Source organism: Lathyrus oleraceus, chromosome 3 (genome assembly GCF_024323335.1).
Source record: "Lathyrus oleraceus cultivar Zhongwan6 chromosome 3, CAAS_Psat_ZW6_1.0, whole genome shotgun sequence".
NCBI classification, from domain to species: domain Eukaryota; kingdom Viridiplantae; phylum Streptophyta; class Magnoliopsida; order Fabales; family Fabaceae; genus Lathyrus; species Lathyrus oleraceus.
Genome location: NC_066581.1, coordinates 234,706,644 through 234,723,193, shown reverse-complemented (window position 1 = coordinate 234,723,193; position 16,550 = coordinate 234,706,644). Strand labels below are relative to the sequence as shown.

Below are 16,550 nucleotides of genomic sequence, written 5' to 3'. Positions count from 1 at the left end.
GATTTTTATTTTTTGGGTCCAGTTATTTTCATATATTCTATCAATAAGAGAATGTACTCCAACCCTTGATTTTCATTATAATAACTAGTTATTCTGACATTCATTCACTTGCAGGCCAGTCAAAATCATTTACCAATTTTTTTTTGTTCATAACATATTTATATATAAAATATTTTAAATTGTACAAAATATAATACAATAACCAAATTTTAACAAAAAATTATTTAGGAGATTGGCAAATCCAACACCAACACCAGCCTGGAAGAACAAAACACTGACAATATGGCATGTTTTATGGAATAAATATAAAAATAGTTATAAATTCAATGATGGTGACCAACATCTATTGTAGTTATATTCTTTATTTCTGTTAATTAATATTTAATTAGTTTTGCTAACTTGTACTACAACTTAAACAATCCATATTTAGTTTTTAAGTTGTCTTTCAACAGAACAAATTAACATAAGTCATATTTTGTTATTATAAAGTTTTAATTATTTAATAATAAACATTAATTTTCATATTAATTAAATATGAAAGAAAACATAAGAAAACAAGCATGGAGACTCATGAACATCATAGTCATGAATTAAATCAAACATTTGAAATCAAACATTTGAATCCCTAAAACCAAAATTACCATGACATGTCCCACAACATAGATCTCACAACATGATAGCATGACAGAGTAAAAGGTTTCTTTCCAGATAGAGCAACAATGAAAAAAAGAAAATTTAGAGTAGTTTTATTATTATTGTCATCATGATGATAGTATTCTATCCTTTTCTTTCTTTCTTTTTTCTTTCTCTTTCTCTTCTTTTCGTGCCGCCCCACACTCTCTCTTTTGTCAATGCCATTACACATTCATCTCCTTTTGCCTCTTTAGCCAAACCAAACAAGACTCTTCCCAAATACCCTAATTCATTATAACTGGTGAGTCATTTCTCTAAAAAATTTGTTCTTTTTTTCATTTTCGTTTACCCTTTATCCCCTATTTCATTATACTGTGATCAATTCATCATTCCCCCAAAAACTTTTTTTTTTTAATTTCAGGGATTGGATTTATCATTGTGGTTCATTGGTGTTGAGGTAAAATTGAGCTTAATTTTTTTGATAAATTTCTGAACTTTCTTATTTTAGCTTTTCTTCCCTTATATGGGAACTGTTGATCATGGATCAGTGGATCTTATTTGGGATACCTTTTGTTTGTTTATGTTTGATGAATCAAAAACAGGTTTTTAACTTGAGGAGAGTTATCAAAAGAGAGGGAGATGGGATCAGCGATTGAAATTGGAATCAGAATTAGGAAACTTGTTTTCATTTCAATCAGAGGGGTTTACAGATCAGCTTGCCATCATCCATTTCTTTTGGGATTCTTAGGTTTCTTGCTTTTTTTGTACAGATATTTTCCTTTTCTGTTTTCTCTTTTGGTTTCTGCATCTCCTGTTTTGGTCTGCACTGCTCTTCTGCTTGGAACCCTTCTCAGTTTCGGGCAGCCGAATGTACCTGAGTTTGAAGAAAAGGAAGAGAGAGTGACTCATGGCATCTCGTCTTTCCAAACCGGGTTTTCGGAGGGTGAAACTATTGTTTCTGATAGAGATGCGAGCTATTTTGTGAGAGGATATTCAGAAATTAGGAGTGATGTAGAAGAGAGTGGCATTGATGAAGCGAATGTGGCGGGTGAGAAAGATGATAGAACTGAGAAGGATCCTGATTTGGTTTATGACTCTGCGCTGGATCGCGAAAACTTGATGGATGTCCAGCCCGAGAATCAAGTAAAAGAGGATGTGGAAAGGGAGTTCCGTAGTTTTGAGTTGGGAAAGAGCAACGAAGTTCGTGACGGGAACCTCACGTCTGAAGTTGTTTCAAGTGATGACGAAGCTATTGAGAAACAGTATGTGATGGTTCAAAAAGAAGATGATGATGATATTTTTGAAATTGAGAATGGAAAAGTTCCCGGAGGCGAGTATGTTTCTTTGAAGGAAGGTGATGCGGATTGTTCGCCAAGTTCATCTTGGAAACAGGTGGAGAACAACTCTGATGAGGACGATGACTCTGAGGATTCAGGGTCTGATGGGGCAGAGAGTTCTTCGCCAGATGCTTCCATGGCTGACATCATTCCAATGCTTGATGAGCTCCACCCACTTTTAGACATAGATGCCCCGCAGCCTGCTCATTTGTCCCATGATGGTTCTGATGCTGCATCTGAGAAATCTCATAAAAGTGATGATGATGATCACAGTGTTGAATCAGATGATGATCACAGTGTTGAATCAGATGATGATCACAGTGTTGAATCAGATGATGATCACAGTGCTGAATCAGATGAAGATGTTGAAAAACTTGGTGAAGCGGAAGAAGATGGTGTTGACGAAGAGGAAGAAGAAATGGAGGGTGGCAAAGAGGATGAAAGTAAATCTGCTATCAAGTGGACAGAGGACGACCAAAAGAATCTTATGGATCTGGGAACTTTGGAGCTTGAAAGAAACCGACGATTGGAGAATCTTATTGCCAGGAGAATGGCAAGGAGATTGATGACTGAAAAGAATCTAATAGACTTAGATAGTACCGATATTCCCTATAATGTTGCGCCTATTTCTATTAGACGCAACCCTTTTGATTTCCCTGATGAGTCCTATGCTGCTGCCATGGGACTACCACCCATTCCTGGATCCGCCCCATCAATTCTACAGCCTAGACGAAACCCTTTTGACATTCCATATGATCCAAATGAAGAAAAACCTGATCTTAAACGGGACAGTTTTCAACAAGAGTTCACGCATTTTAATCAAAAAGATGCAGTATTTCGGAGGCATGAAAGTTTCAACATAGGACCATCAGTATTTGGGATATCCAAGCAAGAGAGGCATGATATTAGTTGGAAGCCTGTATTTATATCTGAAAGGATGGCTTCGGAGGGTACAAGCTATTTCCAGAGGCAATCTAGTGAAGTAAGTGATTCAAAGTTGAGTTCTGTTCAAGATACTGAATCAGTGAGTTCAGGTGATCAGGATGAAAGGAAATTCAGTGAACAAGACTTGTCTCCAGAGGCTGAATTAACATCTAACACGGAACACGTTTTTAACGAGGCTGGTCATGGAAGCGCATCCTCTGAAGAAAATGAATCCGTGGAGATGATACAAGCTGAAGAGAGCAATGTTTTCCAAGAAGAAAATGAAATAGTGCTCGGTGGGGTGGAAGATCCCTCTGAGATGGAATTTTATCCTACAACAGGAGAGGTTGAAATCGACGAGCAATTCAATGATGGGGAAACGCATTTGAGAAGAGAATCGAGTGTTGAGGTGAGCAGCAGCAGATCAAGCCAGTCTTCCCGATCAGAAGTGATTGACGACATACCTGATGATGAATCAGAAAAAACTGCAAATTTGCAGCATGAAGATGGTCATATCCCAGAATCGAGAATTTCAACCCAAATTTCAGTGGAGGAATCGAGAATTTCAATCCAATCTTCAGTGGAGGAATCGGGAATTTCGACCCAAACTTCAGTGGAGGAATCAAACTTGCAGCATATAAGTCGTGAGGTGGAAGACACCCAACTAGTAGAACCAGTTTATGATTCTAGTCCATCCGCAGCAGAAAAGCTCATATCTTTTTCTTCTGCGTCTTCTGATTCAGCAGCAGAGATTTCTGAGACAGTGTTGCCTCCTGTTTCAGTAGATACTACTGCTGATTTGGCTGATAAAGAATCTGAGGCACGCAACGACAGACTGGATAATTATTCTTCTGGTCATGAGAAAACTCAAGCAGCCTCTTCTGAACTGCATGCGGAAGTCGAAAATGAAATGAGGTCCGAGAAATCTGAAGATATAGATCAGCACAATGTTGCTGCAGAGGGGTCATCTGCAGTTATACCAAATTCTGTTGATCAAAATGGTTCAACAGTGGGTGAGTTGGTGGATTCAAAATTTTCTTCGGATGCTGGATCACAAAAGGGTGTAACTGATTCAGGCATGGTTCGTGAACAGGATATAGAAAACATATTTGCTGATTCTGAAACGCTTCATCAAGACAATGTAGAATCTCCAGATTCAAACTATGAACAGTCTTCTGAAAAGTTACATCTAATAGATAATGAGTCTGCGGAGGAAGTTACATCAAGACAAGATAATGAAGAGATCTCTGTTCCAGTCCAAGACGACAATGAAATTCCGGACTCGGTGGCTACTGATGCCCACCATATACCTTCTAATAGTTCACATATGCATGCGCCAGGGGATTCACAGTTCTCACTGGTAGAAACAGAGCATTTAGAGAAAAAACGGTCAAATGAGGAACACATATTTCCAGTTGAACAAGATAATGTCTTTTTGTCAAGTTCTGTGGAGCAAGGTAACACTAAAATCCTTCAAGATTTGGATAACAATATGGTTTCTTGCACTTCTGATAGCCAACACGAAGTTGATGTCAAGTCTCCCTCCGACTTGGAGAATCATCTGTCAAGCTCTGATAAATTGGTGGATGCACAATCTTCCAGTGGTCATGATGAAAGTCAAGTAAGTCAAATTACTCATCCCTTGAAATTATTTTGCTTTAGTTTCCGTATGTTTAAGGAAAATCACGTGGTGAAAAAAATATATACACTGGTTTAAATGTTTTGCTATATAGAATTATTTTCCTATTCAATTTTAACACATGAATTGTAGTTTTTCCTCCTACTGGTAATATTCCTGTTAAAGTTGTGAGTTTTAGATGAAAGAATGAGAAGAAGAGTGAAAAATATATATAATCATGGAGAAATATGATGGATACTAACTTGATACAAAAGACTAAACACCAACTTCTATTTTTAAGTGTAGAAAAATAACATCTGATATGTATTTTTAAGTTATAAATATTGTACAATCACTAATCTATTTAAAAGATACGAAGCATATGCCAACTTCACTTCTATTGCACAAGTGGATAGAATTGTTGCTTATAACGAAGTAATTGTTCAAAAATGTGTTTTCTTTGTGATTATTTCTACATGCATGTGATTGATACACATATTTTTCATTTTGATCTGTTTTCATCTAATGGTCGTACACAACTCTGCTGGCATTGCATTTGTTGTGTAAAGTGAAGTTATTGATCTTATACTCTTAGATAAAATAATTGATTATAAGTTCTTTGACATTCTACAGAATTCTGATGATATTAAGGTAGAACCTTCACAGGATGCTGGCACTTCCAATTATGGAGTTGGAGAATTGCATGACGACTTAGATGAAACTTCTGTTAACTCTGACACACCTGAACTCCGTTCACCCATTAGTGAATCGCAAGTGGAAGTTTATAAGCAATGTGGGAAAATTGCGAAGGAAGATCAAAATGAAGCTCTACAGAACTTAGTTCCTTCAGCAGAGGGCTTTATGTCTCTGAACAATGAAGAAAATATCAATGAATTTGATCATATAATTGATGAGGAATTCTTGTCAGAATTGGACACCGTTGGTGATTTTAGTGTCGGTGATGCTGGTGTATTGCATCATACCGACATTGTACATGATGAAACGAGAGATGCTCAACTTAGTTCGCTGCCTGAGGATGTAAAGACAGCAGAGGTTGAGCAGGACAATGACATACCAGTTCTTGAAGCAAGATCGCTTGAAGATATCGACATAGCTTTTAAGCAACTTCAAGAAGGAGTTGATGTTAATGATGTCATCCTGCCAAGTACGATAAAAGATCAGCTTGGTAGTGAAGAATGTAAAGATCATGTGGAAGTTAATTCAGACCTTCAAGTTATTGAAGCCAGATCCCTGGAAGATATTGATGTTGTTATAAAGGAAATCTCCAAAGATAATCAAGGGGAGCTTCCAGAAAAATTGGATGCAGCCGATAATGAGCAGAAGACTGATGTATCAACCAATGCTGAAGAAATAAGCAGAACTACCGTTGATAAATCGGAAAATGTATCCAGTAGTAGCTCGAGTAATAAATAAAAATCACAGTAAGAAATCTAGTTCCAGTTCAAGCTTGAGCTCTAGTGACTCTGATTGATATCAAGAGAGTTTGTTTTGAGGGAGAAGGAAGAGTAGTGAGTTTGTTATTTATGTTGTTTTATGTTTTTTTCTTCGGCGGTGGGGATTTGAGTTTGTAGCATCGGCAACGATATGTCTTGGCTAATGGTAGTCAGGTCAGATTTCTATAAATTTGATGGATTGGTTTCCTTCAAGAATGAGTTTTGGTTTTATTTCTTGAAGCGTGCAGTTTTTTGGTTCAGTTTTACCCTTCAGTGTGAGCAATTTGGTATATGTATAGGGTGAGAGCTTATTTCCAACAGTGTTGTCCATTGTGTAATCCAAAGAAATTGGATTTTTGTACATTATAATTTGATTGTAGAAATGGTGATTGAATTTGCTTGTGAATATACCAAGTAGTTGTTTCCGCATTATTTTTCCTACTTCATTACAGTCGCAATCTCAAGATAAACAAAAAGTTGAAAGAGAAAGCATTGTGTTGTATACACATCTTCACTTGTACAAATCTTAAGATAGATAAACTGTTCACAACAAGCTGGAACTTTACTTCAGTGTCATCCATAAAAAAAACTAAAATTACAAAATATGTCAGAGCTATGTTCTTTTTATTTTACTAGCTCTATTTTTCAATTTTCGCGATTAAAAGTATGAGAACTGTCTTAATATTTCTAAGTATTCCAAACTTATGAGCCATTACCAGAAAACAAGTTACTTCTTTTGTTTCTTGTTTGCTGGCCTGGATTTAGTCCCAACCTGCAGTGTAAATGCATTTGTGAGTGACACAAATAAGTACAATTCTAGAGAATGTTGTCTGCAGCATAAAGAACAAAAACTTTAAGTAATTCAAAGGAACCTTCTGCTTTTCCTTCTTATTATCAGATATCATGATTAACTCTTCAATTCAGAGCAAATAGGTTTTCATGAGAAAAAAAAACTAATATTCTTCCTCATTTTCAACAAAATACTCTTGATAAACTCTGATAATTTGGGGTTTATCTTCCAATTCACTATCATAAATATAGTTATATACAAGAATGTCTTACAGCACTTAGCCGTTCGCTGATGTATGTCATGGATCTCAGCATCGCCTCAAGTGTATCCTTTGTGAGCTGAAACTTGAGCTCTTTTTCACCTAACGGAGACTTACTATAATCCTGCAGCTATATAAGAAAATAGATATTACAAGGATATCCTTTCATACTGTAACAACATTACAGATATTACAGAATACCCTTTCATGCTATAACAACAATACCACCATAGCTACAATAAAATTATTTCAACATTGCATGTGCATTGTTGCGGAAATCCTTTAAACAGGCTGCTTTTGCACACATTAGCTTAGGGATGATTATATACTAACCTTACGGATACTTGATGATAAAAAATTACTTTTTCAAAATTTACCTTAAGGCTGATAATAGCCACTCTATCTGCGGGGGATGCGCCACCATTCTCCATGGTCCAAGTCATTGATTTGAGAAAAGGAAGGTTTTCCTACAATTTCATTTTATAAATTATAACAAATAAATAAATAAAAGAAAGTAGAATTTCAAAATTCTAGCTAACCAAAGCCCTTGTCAACTATATCTTCCCTTTCACATTTCCTTATTATTTCTATGATATCTTCAATTGGTTATGTTTTTTAATTCCCCTTCTTTGAGCTTCCACATATTATTGCCATATCCTTTTCAAAACTTAAAATTTTCCTAGCACCAAATCTTTTGAAAGTCTTCCACTTTGAAGCACTGTAACAATTTATGCAGCTGAATGAAATTCACAATATACAGTACAAAACATCAAACGATTTGCATATAATCCCTTCAGCCTAATGCAATCCTATACATTTGTAATGCATACCTAAGTGAAATTCAAGTAACTAAAGGATAAGACTGTAATGTAGTTTGAAAATTTGGATACTGTATAAAAAATTAACAGTAATAGGAGAAAATATGCAGCTAATGCAAAATCAAGGATATGATACAAAAGGTAAATAAGAAGACACGGCAAAACCAACGGACCTCAAGTACCAAATTCTCAGAAGAAGTGATATCACATTGGAAGCAAGCAGGCAGCCCCGACTCATTAACATCAGCAACAAGTGGTGTTGATAGTCCCAAATCACCGCAGATTAGCTGGGAAAGAGAATCATGGTCTTGCCGTGGCCACGTAGATATTGACATCGAGGAAGAAGGTGCAGAGGAAAAAGATGGAGGGACATGTGTTCTGACCTGATACAAAACGCTTGAGAGTGGGCAAGAGAAGAATGATACTATCCAACGCCGGCTATTAAAATTCAGTTTTAATAACTCAAACTTTTCCAAAAAAAATACTTATTGAAAGAGATTTTAGTACCGAACGGAGTGGAACGGAATAAATATCTCATTCTATTGTTTGGATATTTTTGGATGAAATAGAACAAAATTGTTATTCCGCCCCATTCAGAAGGTACAAAAATAAACAGTAAATGATGGAATTGGATGGAATGCATCATGTTCAGGTCAATTCAAACATAGCCTAAAGGAATAGGTTGAGAAATAAACATGAAAAGTGTGTTACTTGCTGTGAAGATATATCTTGCTTCCAGCGATCTCGATTTTTCTGGAAGGTGAGTAAAAGAATGGTTTGCAACTGCAACGGGAGATCGGCCGGAAGCAATTCGAGAAGCTCATCGTCGCTCCAGTTTTGATAAACAAATTTCCTGATAAGCCACCGAAGACACGCCAACACCTATTTCATGCGTTTTGAATTAATATGAATTTCAGTGAATTTGAATTTGAATGAAAAAGAAAAGAGTAGTAGAGTATATTACAGGATCGAGTTGAGAATGTGAAGAGAGTTTGAGAAGGGATTGGAAATTCGATTTATCGGGAGGGGGAAGACCGGTTTTCCTTGTGTTCCAGAGAGTGGAGAGTATGTGGTTTAGAGTTTCTTCTGATTTCATGTGGCGCAGTTTATGGAGATGAAGTTGCAGTTCCTGCTTCATTCCACCGATGTCCTCCATTTTCGGTTGACGGTGGTTATGTAACGTTGCTTCTTTTTCTCAGCGACGGCGAGGGTTTCTCCGGTGGGGGTAATAGGGAGGTTTATGTTCTTATTTAAAAAATTGAAGAGTTAAATTATTTGATATATAAGAGCGCATATATCATTCTTCCATTGCCAATTGACCACATAGTCTTCTCTTGTAAAAATGGCTAAATACTCGCTATATTTTTCCATAAGATTAAATCACTTATTTTTGGTTTCCACCGTATTTTGGTTATTATTCCTTGCATATTTACCCTTCATTACTTGACACCATAAATATTTATCATCATTTTTAACTTTCCATTCAAGCTTTAGAAGTAAGTCTTTGTTCATATCCACTAGATTGTACATACTTATCTTCTTTGTTTTGACCATGTGTTCGCATGTGTTTTTAGCGAATATTCAATTTAAATAGTCTATGAGATTAATTCGAAAAATCTCAAAAGTAATTTATGCAAAACGCGTGTACAAGAACATATGTGTGTGAAGTAACTCTGAATGTCTGTATGCAGACAAAGGGAAAACAAACTTTACATATGCAAAAGCTTGAGTTAAAATAAATGAAAACTGAAATAGATGGCATTAAATGAAAAGCAGTAAATGACAAGCATGAAAAATGACAAGAATTCTAAAGTGTTTCAATTAAGGAAACATAAATGCAATAAAAACAAGGGACACAGACTCACATGTTACTCACAAATTGTTTCGCTCTTTAACTCGAGTACTCCAATTCTATAGAGAAAGTATATAAATTTTACGATCTTGATTATGATACATGAATCCGATATTTATACTAAAATAACTATAACTGTCTCCGACAACTTATTCCTAGAAAATAGACACGTACCAAGAACATGAAACTTAGTCATTTGAAGCACTGCCACATTGACAAAACTTAAAAATTATTGAAAACCATTATCTCACATTCGTAATTGCTCTTAGTGACTAACAATTGTCTGCTCATCGAGGGTGGTTGCTAAAAGTTCTAAGACCCCTCTCAAGTCTTTGGTTTCCAAAATCTTTTAAGTCTTTGAAGTTCGTTGAATGCTTCGATTTCGACAAATTGTCGAGTGATCAATTAGATCTGTTCCTGAGACTCCTCCAAACTATGTTTCAAAATCTTCTATCGAGATTCTTCCAAACCATGTTTCAAGATGCTAGTCAAAACGTTTCAGTCGACATATTCATTCATGTCGACTTGTGTCAATCAATGCTAACAATTATTATTTTCTCAATGAAACATTCAATTAAATTTTTCCAAAATAGAAATTCCAGGCTAACAGATGTCCGTAAGACCCCAATTTTGACCCTAAGATCCCTCATGCTATCTCATCATTTGCATTGGCTTTAGGATCACACCTTGACATCCTCCTTACCCCTCAGTCATTTGGTTTGCATTGGGAGAGATCACCAAACACATTTGATTGTATCATACTTTATTTTATTTTCTTTACTAACCAAAATACCAAAAATATGTCTATGTATAGCTTTGTTTCCTTTGTAGATAGTGTGTGTGTCCATATGTGCCCCATCAAGCTCATACTTAGGGATTGAGACCCTCAATGAAAGAGATCAAGCAAGCAATGATCCACATTGGTTCTAAACATCATATATGTATCCCCATGTTCTTCATTTGTCAATTTGACCAAGAATTCATCAAGAGATTGAAGTTTGTTTGCCTGGGAAATCCTAATTCATTTGAGTATCTTGTGTGACTTCCTCGACAAGTTTCTCCAAAAATTAGTCAAAGATATAAAGGGATATTCCATTATACATAATCTCAAGCATATGTGATTCTCCATGATCCCTAAAGATAAAAAACTTCAAGTTTTCAAGGTGGTTCAAAGAGGTTGACCAGAGAAAGTCAATTGGTCAAAACTGGGGTTCCCTAGACCCTATCTCCTACAATTTTTGTCATATGAAAATTATTACAAGAGAAAAGTTACTCTTTATGACATTCCAAACAACTTTCATGTTGACATAAAAAGCTAATTTTGCTTGAAAAGTCATTTTTATGGTGAAAGATTATAGGTCATTTTGTTTGTGCCCTAGTTAGGAGGTCAACTTCCAAGGATCATAACTTGCTCAATTTTTATGATATAAAGGCCATCCAAATTTCATGATAAATTTCAAGCTATCTTCTCCAACTTTTATGCTTTGATAAATATCAAGTTCAACTTGCAAGGGCATGTTCCAAGAGGAAACATTATAGGTCATTTTGGGTCATTACCATTGAATAAGCAATTTTCATCAACTTCTAAAATCCATAACTCCCCATGCTAAATCTAAATGGTGTCAAATTTGTGACAAAATTTAAGGGGAATGAAATAGATACAACTTTGGTGAAGAAACCATTTTCATTTGAAGCTCATAGCAAAAGTTATTCAAGGTGGAAGAAGTGGTCATTTGACTTTGTACTTAGAAAATTTTCAATCATGTTTGATTTGTCTAACTTCCACCTTAAAATTCATCATGATACAAGCTCCAAATGGAAAAGTGTTCAACATAAAAGTTGTTTCCCTTAATGTCACCTTTCTAAAGCATCCAAGATTACTTCATTTGAACAAGAATTGGGGGACTTGCGCATGGTTCGTTTGTTTGGTTTATTTTGGCAATTTTTGCACTCAAGTGATTAATTCCTTTTGCATGCTTCCATGTAATGACTTCAGCATAAATTGCACCCGAATTGGAAGTGGATTGCATAATTGGTTGGGCCTAATTCCATGCATATGCACTCATGCACAACATTGCTATTTTTGGCTCAATTTTCAAATGGTGCAAAACTGAATTCCATAGCCTACAAATACAAGTGCATTGCTTCAGAAATGATACATACACCTCGCCCAAGCTTTGCCAAGCAAACTCAGAACCCTACTCCATAGAATTTCTTAAAGATTTCTTTGAAATCGAGTTCTTGATTCAACTTTTATTTGTGAACAAGAACTCCAAGGATTCATAGCCATTATCATCTAAATTGATCACTGCAAGCAAGAGGAGGAAAAACCAATTGGAATTACATCAAGATCCAGTCAAATCAATGCTACTCGAAGGTGATTTTCCAAAACTTTAAGCCTTCTATTCTCTCTCAATTCTCCACTATTGTACTTGTTTACTGGTTATCTGAAGTCCTACTAATGTAGGCAACAAGATTAGTTACTTTGAGGTCAAATTGAAGCAATTCAGATTGTGTACCTCAAAATTCAATTCCTCATATCTCTCAATATATTTGGAAATAGGAAAAATCTAGGCCAGATTCGAGTTACTGAGCTTTTTCTCTTTAAATTAGTATACTCACTTTTTATTTTAGTGGTGGACCAGTCCGGTGAGGTCCACCGGAGAAGACAACTGGAGCTAGGGCTCTGGTGGTGGGTTGTCATGTCTCCTTACCATTTGATCCATTTGAAATATTTTAATCTTAGCCATCTGTTTTGATTACCAAGCTTGTGTCGCGTTGACTAAAGACTATGGTGGAACGCGTGCGCTTGACCATCAGATATGCCACCTCAATTAATGAGGGAGATCTGGTGGTCCTCGTTTTTTCTATTTTCTTTTTTAATTCTAATTTTTCATTTAATCCATTTATTTTGTTTAACTCATAATAATTTCATTTTTAATCCAAAAAATATGGGACTTTCACCAAAAATCTTTCAATATTTTCCTCTTCCATATTTTGAATTAAAATCATTTTTGGATTAATTTTAATATGTTTCATGAATTAAATGATTTTCAACTTGTTTTAAATATTTTTAAAATACTTTTAATTTTCCAAAATTTGTGAATTTTTTTGTCTAAGGTCCTTTGACCTTGTTTGATCTATGATAAATCCTTTGGTCATTTATTTGGTGTTTTGAAAGGATTTAAGGTTTTGTCCATTTAAAAATGCATTTTAATTCATTTTTAATTGAATAATTATTTAAAAATTGTGTTGAGCCATTTACTTGGTCTTGTGATGTTTGACTTTCTATTTGACCTTGATCATGGTTGATTTGATTTTTGTTTGACCAATATTATTGGATTTAGGGGATTGATGAATTGTACATTTCATCTCCCAAAATGAATGGATAGTATTGATCAGATGAAATTCCTCCTATGATCAATTTGGGTTTCTATTTCCCCTTCCCTCTTCATCTTCATCCCTATTCTTCCCCGATCCATCATTGACTAATGAGTTCTCTTCATGTCTAATGCTAGTTGATTCATCAATGATCTTGTGTCAGATGAATCAACATGAGCCAGACTGAGATAGGTCCTTCCCATTTTTTTAGTGTGTGGTATGTTTTCGGAGTTTGGTTCTTTGTACAAAATCTCTGAAGCTAGTGGAAATATACCCGAATGTATCACATGCTCAAATATACAACAGAGTCGCCATCAAACTTTATTTATTCCCGAAGAAAAGGGAAAATATCGATAAAACTCGGGGGAAAAATATATGTTGGGTAAGGAAGTCGTTTATGCAAGGGGAAGGTATTAGCACCCCAAACATCAACGGTACTCCATGGGAACCGTGTTGATTGTTCTCGCTCAAATAGGTGTGATATCTAAAGATTACTTGCAAAGAATGTGGGAAAAGGAAAGAAATAGATAAAGTGCTCGGTGAGGATTATGACCCTCATGCCTACGTATCCTCATAGTGCAATGAGGAATTCAGAGCTTTGTAGTTCAAAAAACTAGTGGCAGGAGGTGAAAAAGAATTGTGATCAAAGTATGGTCTAAACCAAATGATTATGTTTTGAACTCCAATAAGGGTGAGAACATGAACCCAGAAGTAAGGTGGCTTTTACCAGTACGTAGGCTAGCATGGCCGCCGCTATAGAGTAATACCGAAAACACAAAGAAATAAGTGTTTGGGGGGTATGACCCAAACATCTATTGGTTCATAAGGGAACGAAAGAAGGAGCACAAAGAGGTAGTGTATTTGGCTCAAAGATAACTGGTATATCACATGGAGTGAATGAAAATAGAATATGGGTGCATCATGGAGATGAACGGAGTGAATTGACTAAAGTCACAGAATTGAAGGATTCAGTAACGAGTGACTGAGGAAGTGTTTGAAATCGAAAGGTGAAAGTGTATTGGAATCCATAAGAGAAATGAGATTCATACCATAGAAGGAAATGACGTTACGTGATACGTGGAACAACATGGTTGTCACTATCTGATATTTAGCCAAAAAAGAAGGAATTAAATGTTTGGGTACGAGCCAAACAACTCTAGGTAGCAATGTGGACTTTTCGCGAGGCGTCCTAAAAGGGTGTATATAGATAACCAAAGAAAGCTATGTTTCGATGTCAAAGAAATACTATGTCACTAGGTGAGCAGTTTAATGATTGAAGGTAGATAATGGACCATGAAAGATATGAATGGAGCCCTAAGGAGGAAAAAGGAATAATTATGAGTATGCTCGCCAAGGATTTGCATCCTCGTGCCTACGTATTCTCATCGTGCAATGAGAAAGTCAGAGCAATCGTAGTTCGTGGTAAAGTTTGAGAAAAACAAAAAAGGGGGTTTGAATTGTTTTGGAAATAAAAAACTTTTTCAAAAATCAGACACATACAGAATCAAAAGGGAAAAGAGGCAGAATTTTATACTGGTTTGCTTGAAATTCAAAGCTACTTCAGTCCACCCGCCCAAGGTGATTTCGCCTTCAAAAAGAACTTAATCCACCAATCTTGAAAGATTACACAACCAATCGTCTAAGAGAATAATCTCTCAGCCCTCTCAAGTATTCAGACTACACAGAGTCACTTGAGGAAGTATTTTTAAGCAAAAGTATAAAGTGTAATGTAATGTGCTTCTAACAAACAAGCAAGAATTACAGAATTGTAAGAACGATAGCTTTTCACATAAGAGCAACAACTCGTGAAAGATAAGAAAGAATGATTTAAGAGTTTTTGTTTTCTTGTGTGTCTCATGTGTGTTCTTGTGAAGTATTTCGTCCTTTATATAGTCGTTGTGAAGGACCGTTGGAGTGCTGACAGGATCTTGGTCATTGAAGAATGTTTAATGTCATTACTCTCCTTGTTTCTTTCAAAAACAGTTTTGCACGCCTCATTATTTCCTTCTCGAAATACTTTATTTCCAAATTAAGATTTCTTTTCGGTTACGCGTTCTGAACTGGTGAGTCTGCATCAGAGTCTTGATAAATCAGAGTTTGTCTTCAAAGGTTGATTATGTCTGACCATATCAGAGTTTCTCAATGCTCTAGACCTCTTCAAATTCAGAGTCTGGATTCAGTATTCTTTTATCAGAGTTTCTGACTTCTTTATGTTGCGCTGGTATCTGCGTTGATCAGAATCAGAGCCTTCTGGACACATTCTTTCTAAGTAACATTTGATAATTGAATATTTTGTATCTGATGTAATTTTCTATCTGATGTTTGATCAGAGTCCTGCACACTAAGAAATCTCGTTAGAGTACCATTTTTGTTTCATCATTTGTTATTATCAAAATCTTAGAGATATATTGTAGAACCAACTTTGTTCTTACAATCTCCCACTTTTCGATGATGACAAAACAATACAGAGTAAATGTGAAACATTAAAGAAAATCTTAGATCAGATAGGAAAGTGGGCTCCCCCTGAGTTAGATCCTTGGATAACTCAGAAGTTCTTACCAGACCTTCCTTGGTTTAGTGCTTTAGCTACTTTCCTGCATATCTTTAGTCATTGATTCAGTAATAATTTATTAATGATGTTTGCAATGCTTGAGAGGATATAGTTATGTTTCCATCAGAGCTGTTTTAGTTTTCCCCCTTTTTGTTAGAATAAAAAAGACATAGCAAAAAAAGGTTGATATTGATAGAAGGAATTTATAGATAAGCAACACATTAGTCAGAAATCAGAAAGCAAATAGAAAACAACAAAGCAGAGAAAGAAACAAGCAAATAGCCTAGGTGCCTAAGGGTTTGGAGACGGAGGCATCCTTTGGAACAACTGGGATAACATGTTCTGAATGTTGACGTTGACTGAGTCCTGTTGATCCAACCTGGCCCGAACTACCTGTTGTTCTTTCTGCAGTTCCTCTAGAGTCTTCAAGACCATTGGGACGAACCCAGAGTTGGAGTGCTCCCCCTGAGTCAGTGCATTAGCGTTGGCTTTGGTAGCAGCTTTTTCAGCAATACGAGCTGCTTCTTCAGCGTCGACTTTAGCTTTTGCCTCAGCCTCAGCAGCAGCCGCAACAGCATCAGCAACAGCCTTTGCTTCAGCTTATCTGATTCTTTTAAGTTCTTCTTGGCGCTCTTTCTCTTCAGCTTCCTTCCTTGCCCGTTCCTCAGCTTCTCTGGCTAAGCGCTCTTGAAATCTAATACCAACGTTTTTTATGAAGTCGTTGCGGACTTGTCCAAAGAGGCCTTTCAGCTCGAAGGCTTCAAAGGTTATCCAACTTATCATTTGTTCCAGTGGATCCTTACAGTAGAGGGATCATCACTGATACCAGAATTGATGGTCAGAGACTTGTCCTTCTCGACTGAAGACTCTGCAAAAACCTGGGTTGCTTCTTCAAGGGTAGGTAGGGTAGTTGCTGGTCTAGTGGCAGAGGCT

At 36.2% G+C, this 16,550-nt stretch overlaps 2 protein-coding genes across 5 annotated transcripts; one reads left to right on the top strand and one right to left on the bottom strand.

Moving 5' to 3' along the window:
- The first annotated feature begins 603 nt into the window (after window positions 1-603).
- On the top strand, window positions 604-6,374 carry LOC127126548 (uncharacterized). 2 transcript variants are annotated; one of them, XM_051055492.1, is made up of 4 exons: window positions 604-934; window positions 1,055-1,090; window positions 1,236-4,515; window positions 5,179-6,374. In XM_051055492.1, exons 3-4 carry the CDS (start codon window positions 1,273-1,275, stop codon window positions 5,944-5,946), a joined length of 4,011 nt encoding a protein of 1,336 aa, XP_050911449.1. In that variant the 5' UTR covers window positions 604-934; window positions 1,055-1,090; window positions 1,236-1,272; the 3' UTR covers window positions 5,947-6,374. The 2 variants fall into 2 exon arrangements, with proteins under 2 accessions (XP_050911449.1, XP_050911448.1); XM_051055491.1 differs by having other exon boundaries at window positions 607-934; window positions 5,146-6,374.
- Window positions 6,375-6,443: 69 nt separating this feature from the next.
- On the bottom strand, window positions 6,444-9,161 carry LOC127126549 (protein FAR1-RELATED SEQUENCE 3). 3 transcript variants are annotated; one of them, XM_051055493.1, is made up of 6 exons: window positions 8,798-9,161; window positions 8,545-8,715; window positions 8,007-8,216; window positions 7,393-7,482; window positions 7,029-7,145; window positions 6,444-6,738 (listed from the first exon to the last, which is right to left on the bottom strand). In XM_051055493.1, the coding sequence occupies exons 1-6, from the start codon at window positions 8,987-8,989 to the stop codon at window positions 6,694-6,696; spliced, it is 825 nt and encodes a 274-aa protein (XP_050911450.1). In that variant the 5' UTR covers window positions 8,990-9,161; the 3' UTR covers window positions 6,444-6,693. The 3 variants fall into 3 exon arrangements, with proteins under 3 accessions (XP_050911450.1, XP_050911451.1, XP_050911452.1); XM_051055494.1 differs by having other exon boundaries at window positions 7,029-7,139; XM_051055495.1 differs by having other exon boundaries at window positions 8,016-8,216.
- Between the last annotated feature and the right edge of the window lie 7,389 nt (window positions 9,162-16,550).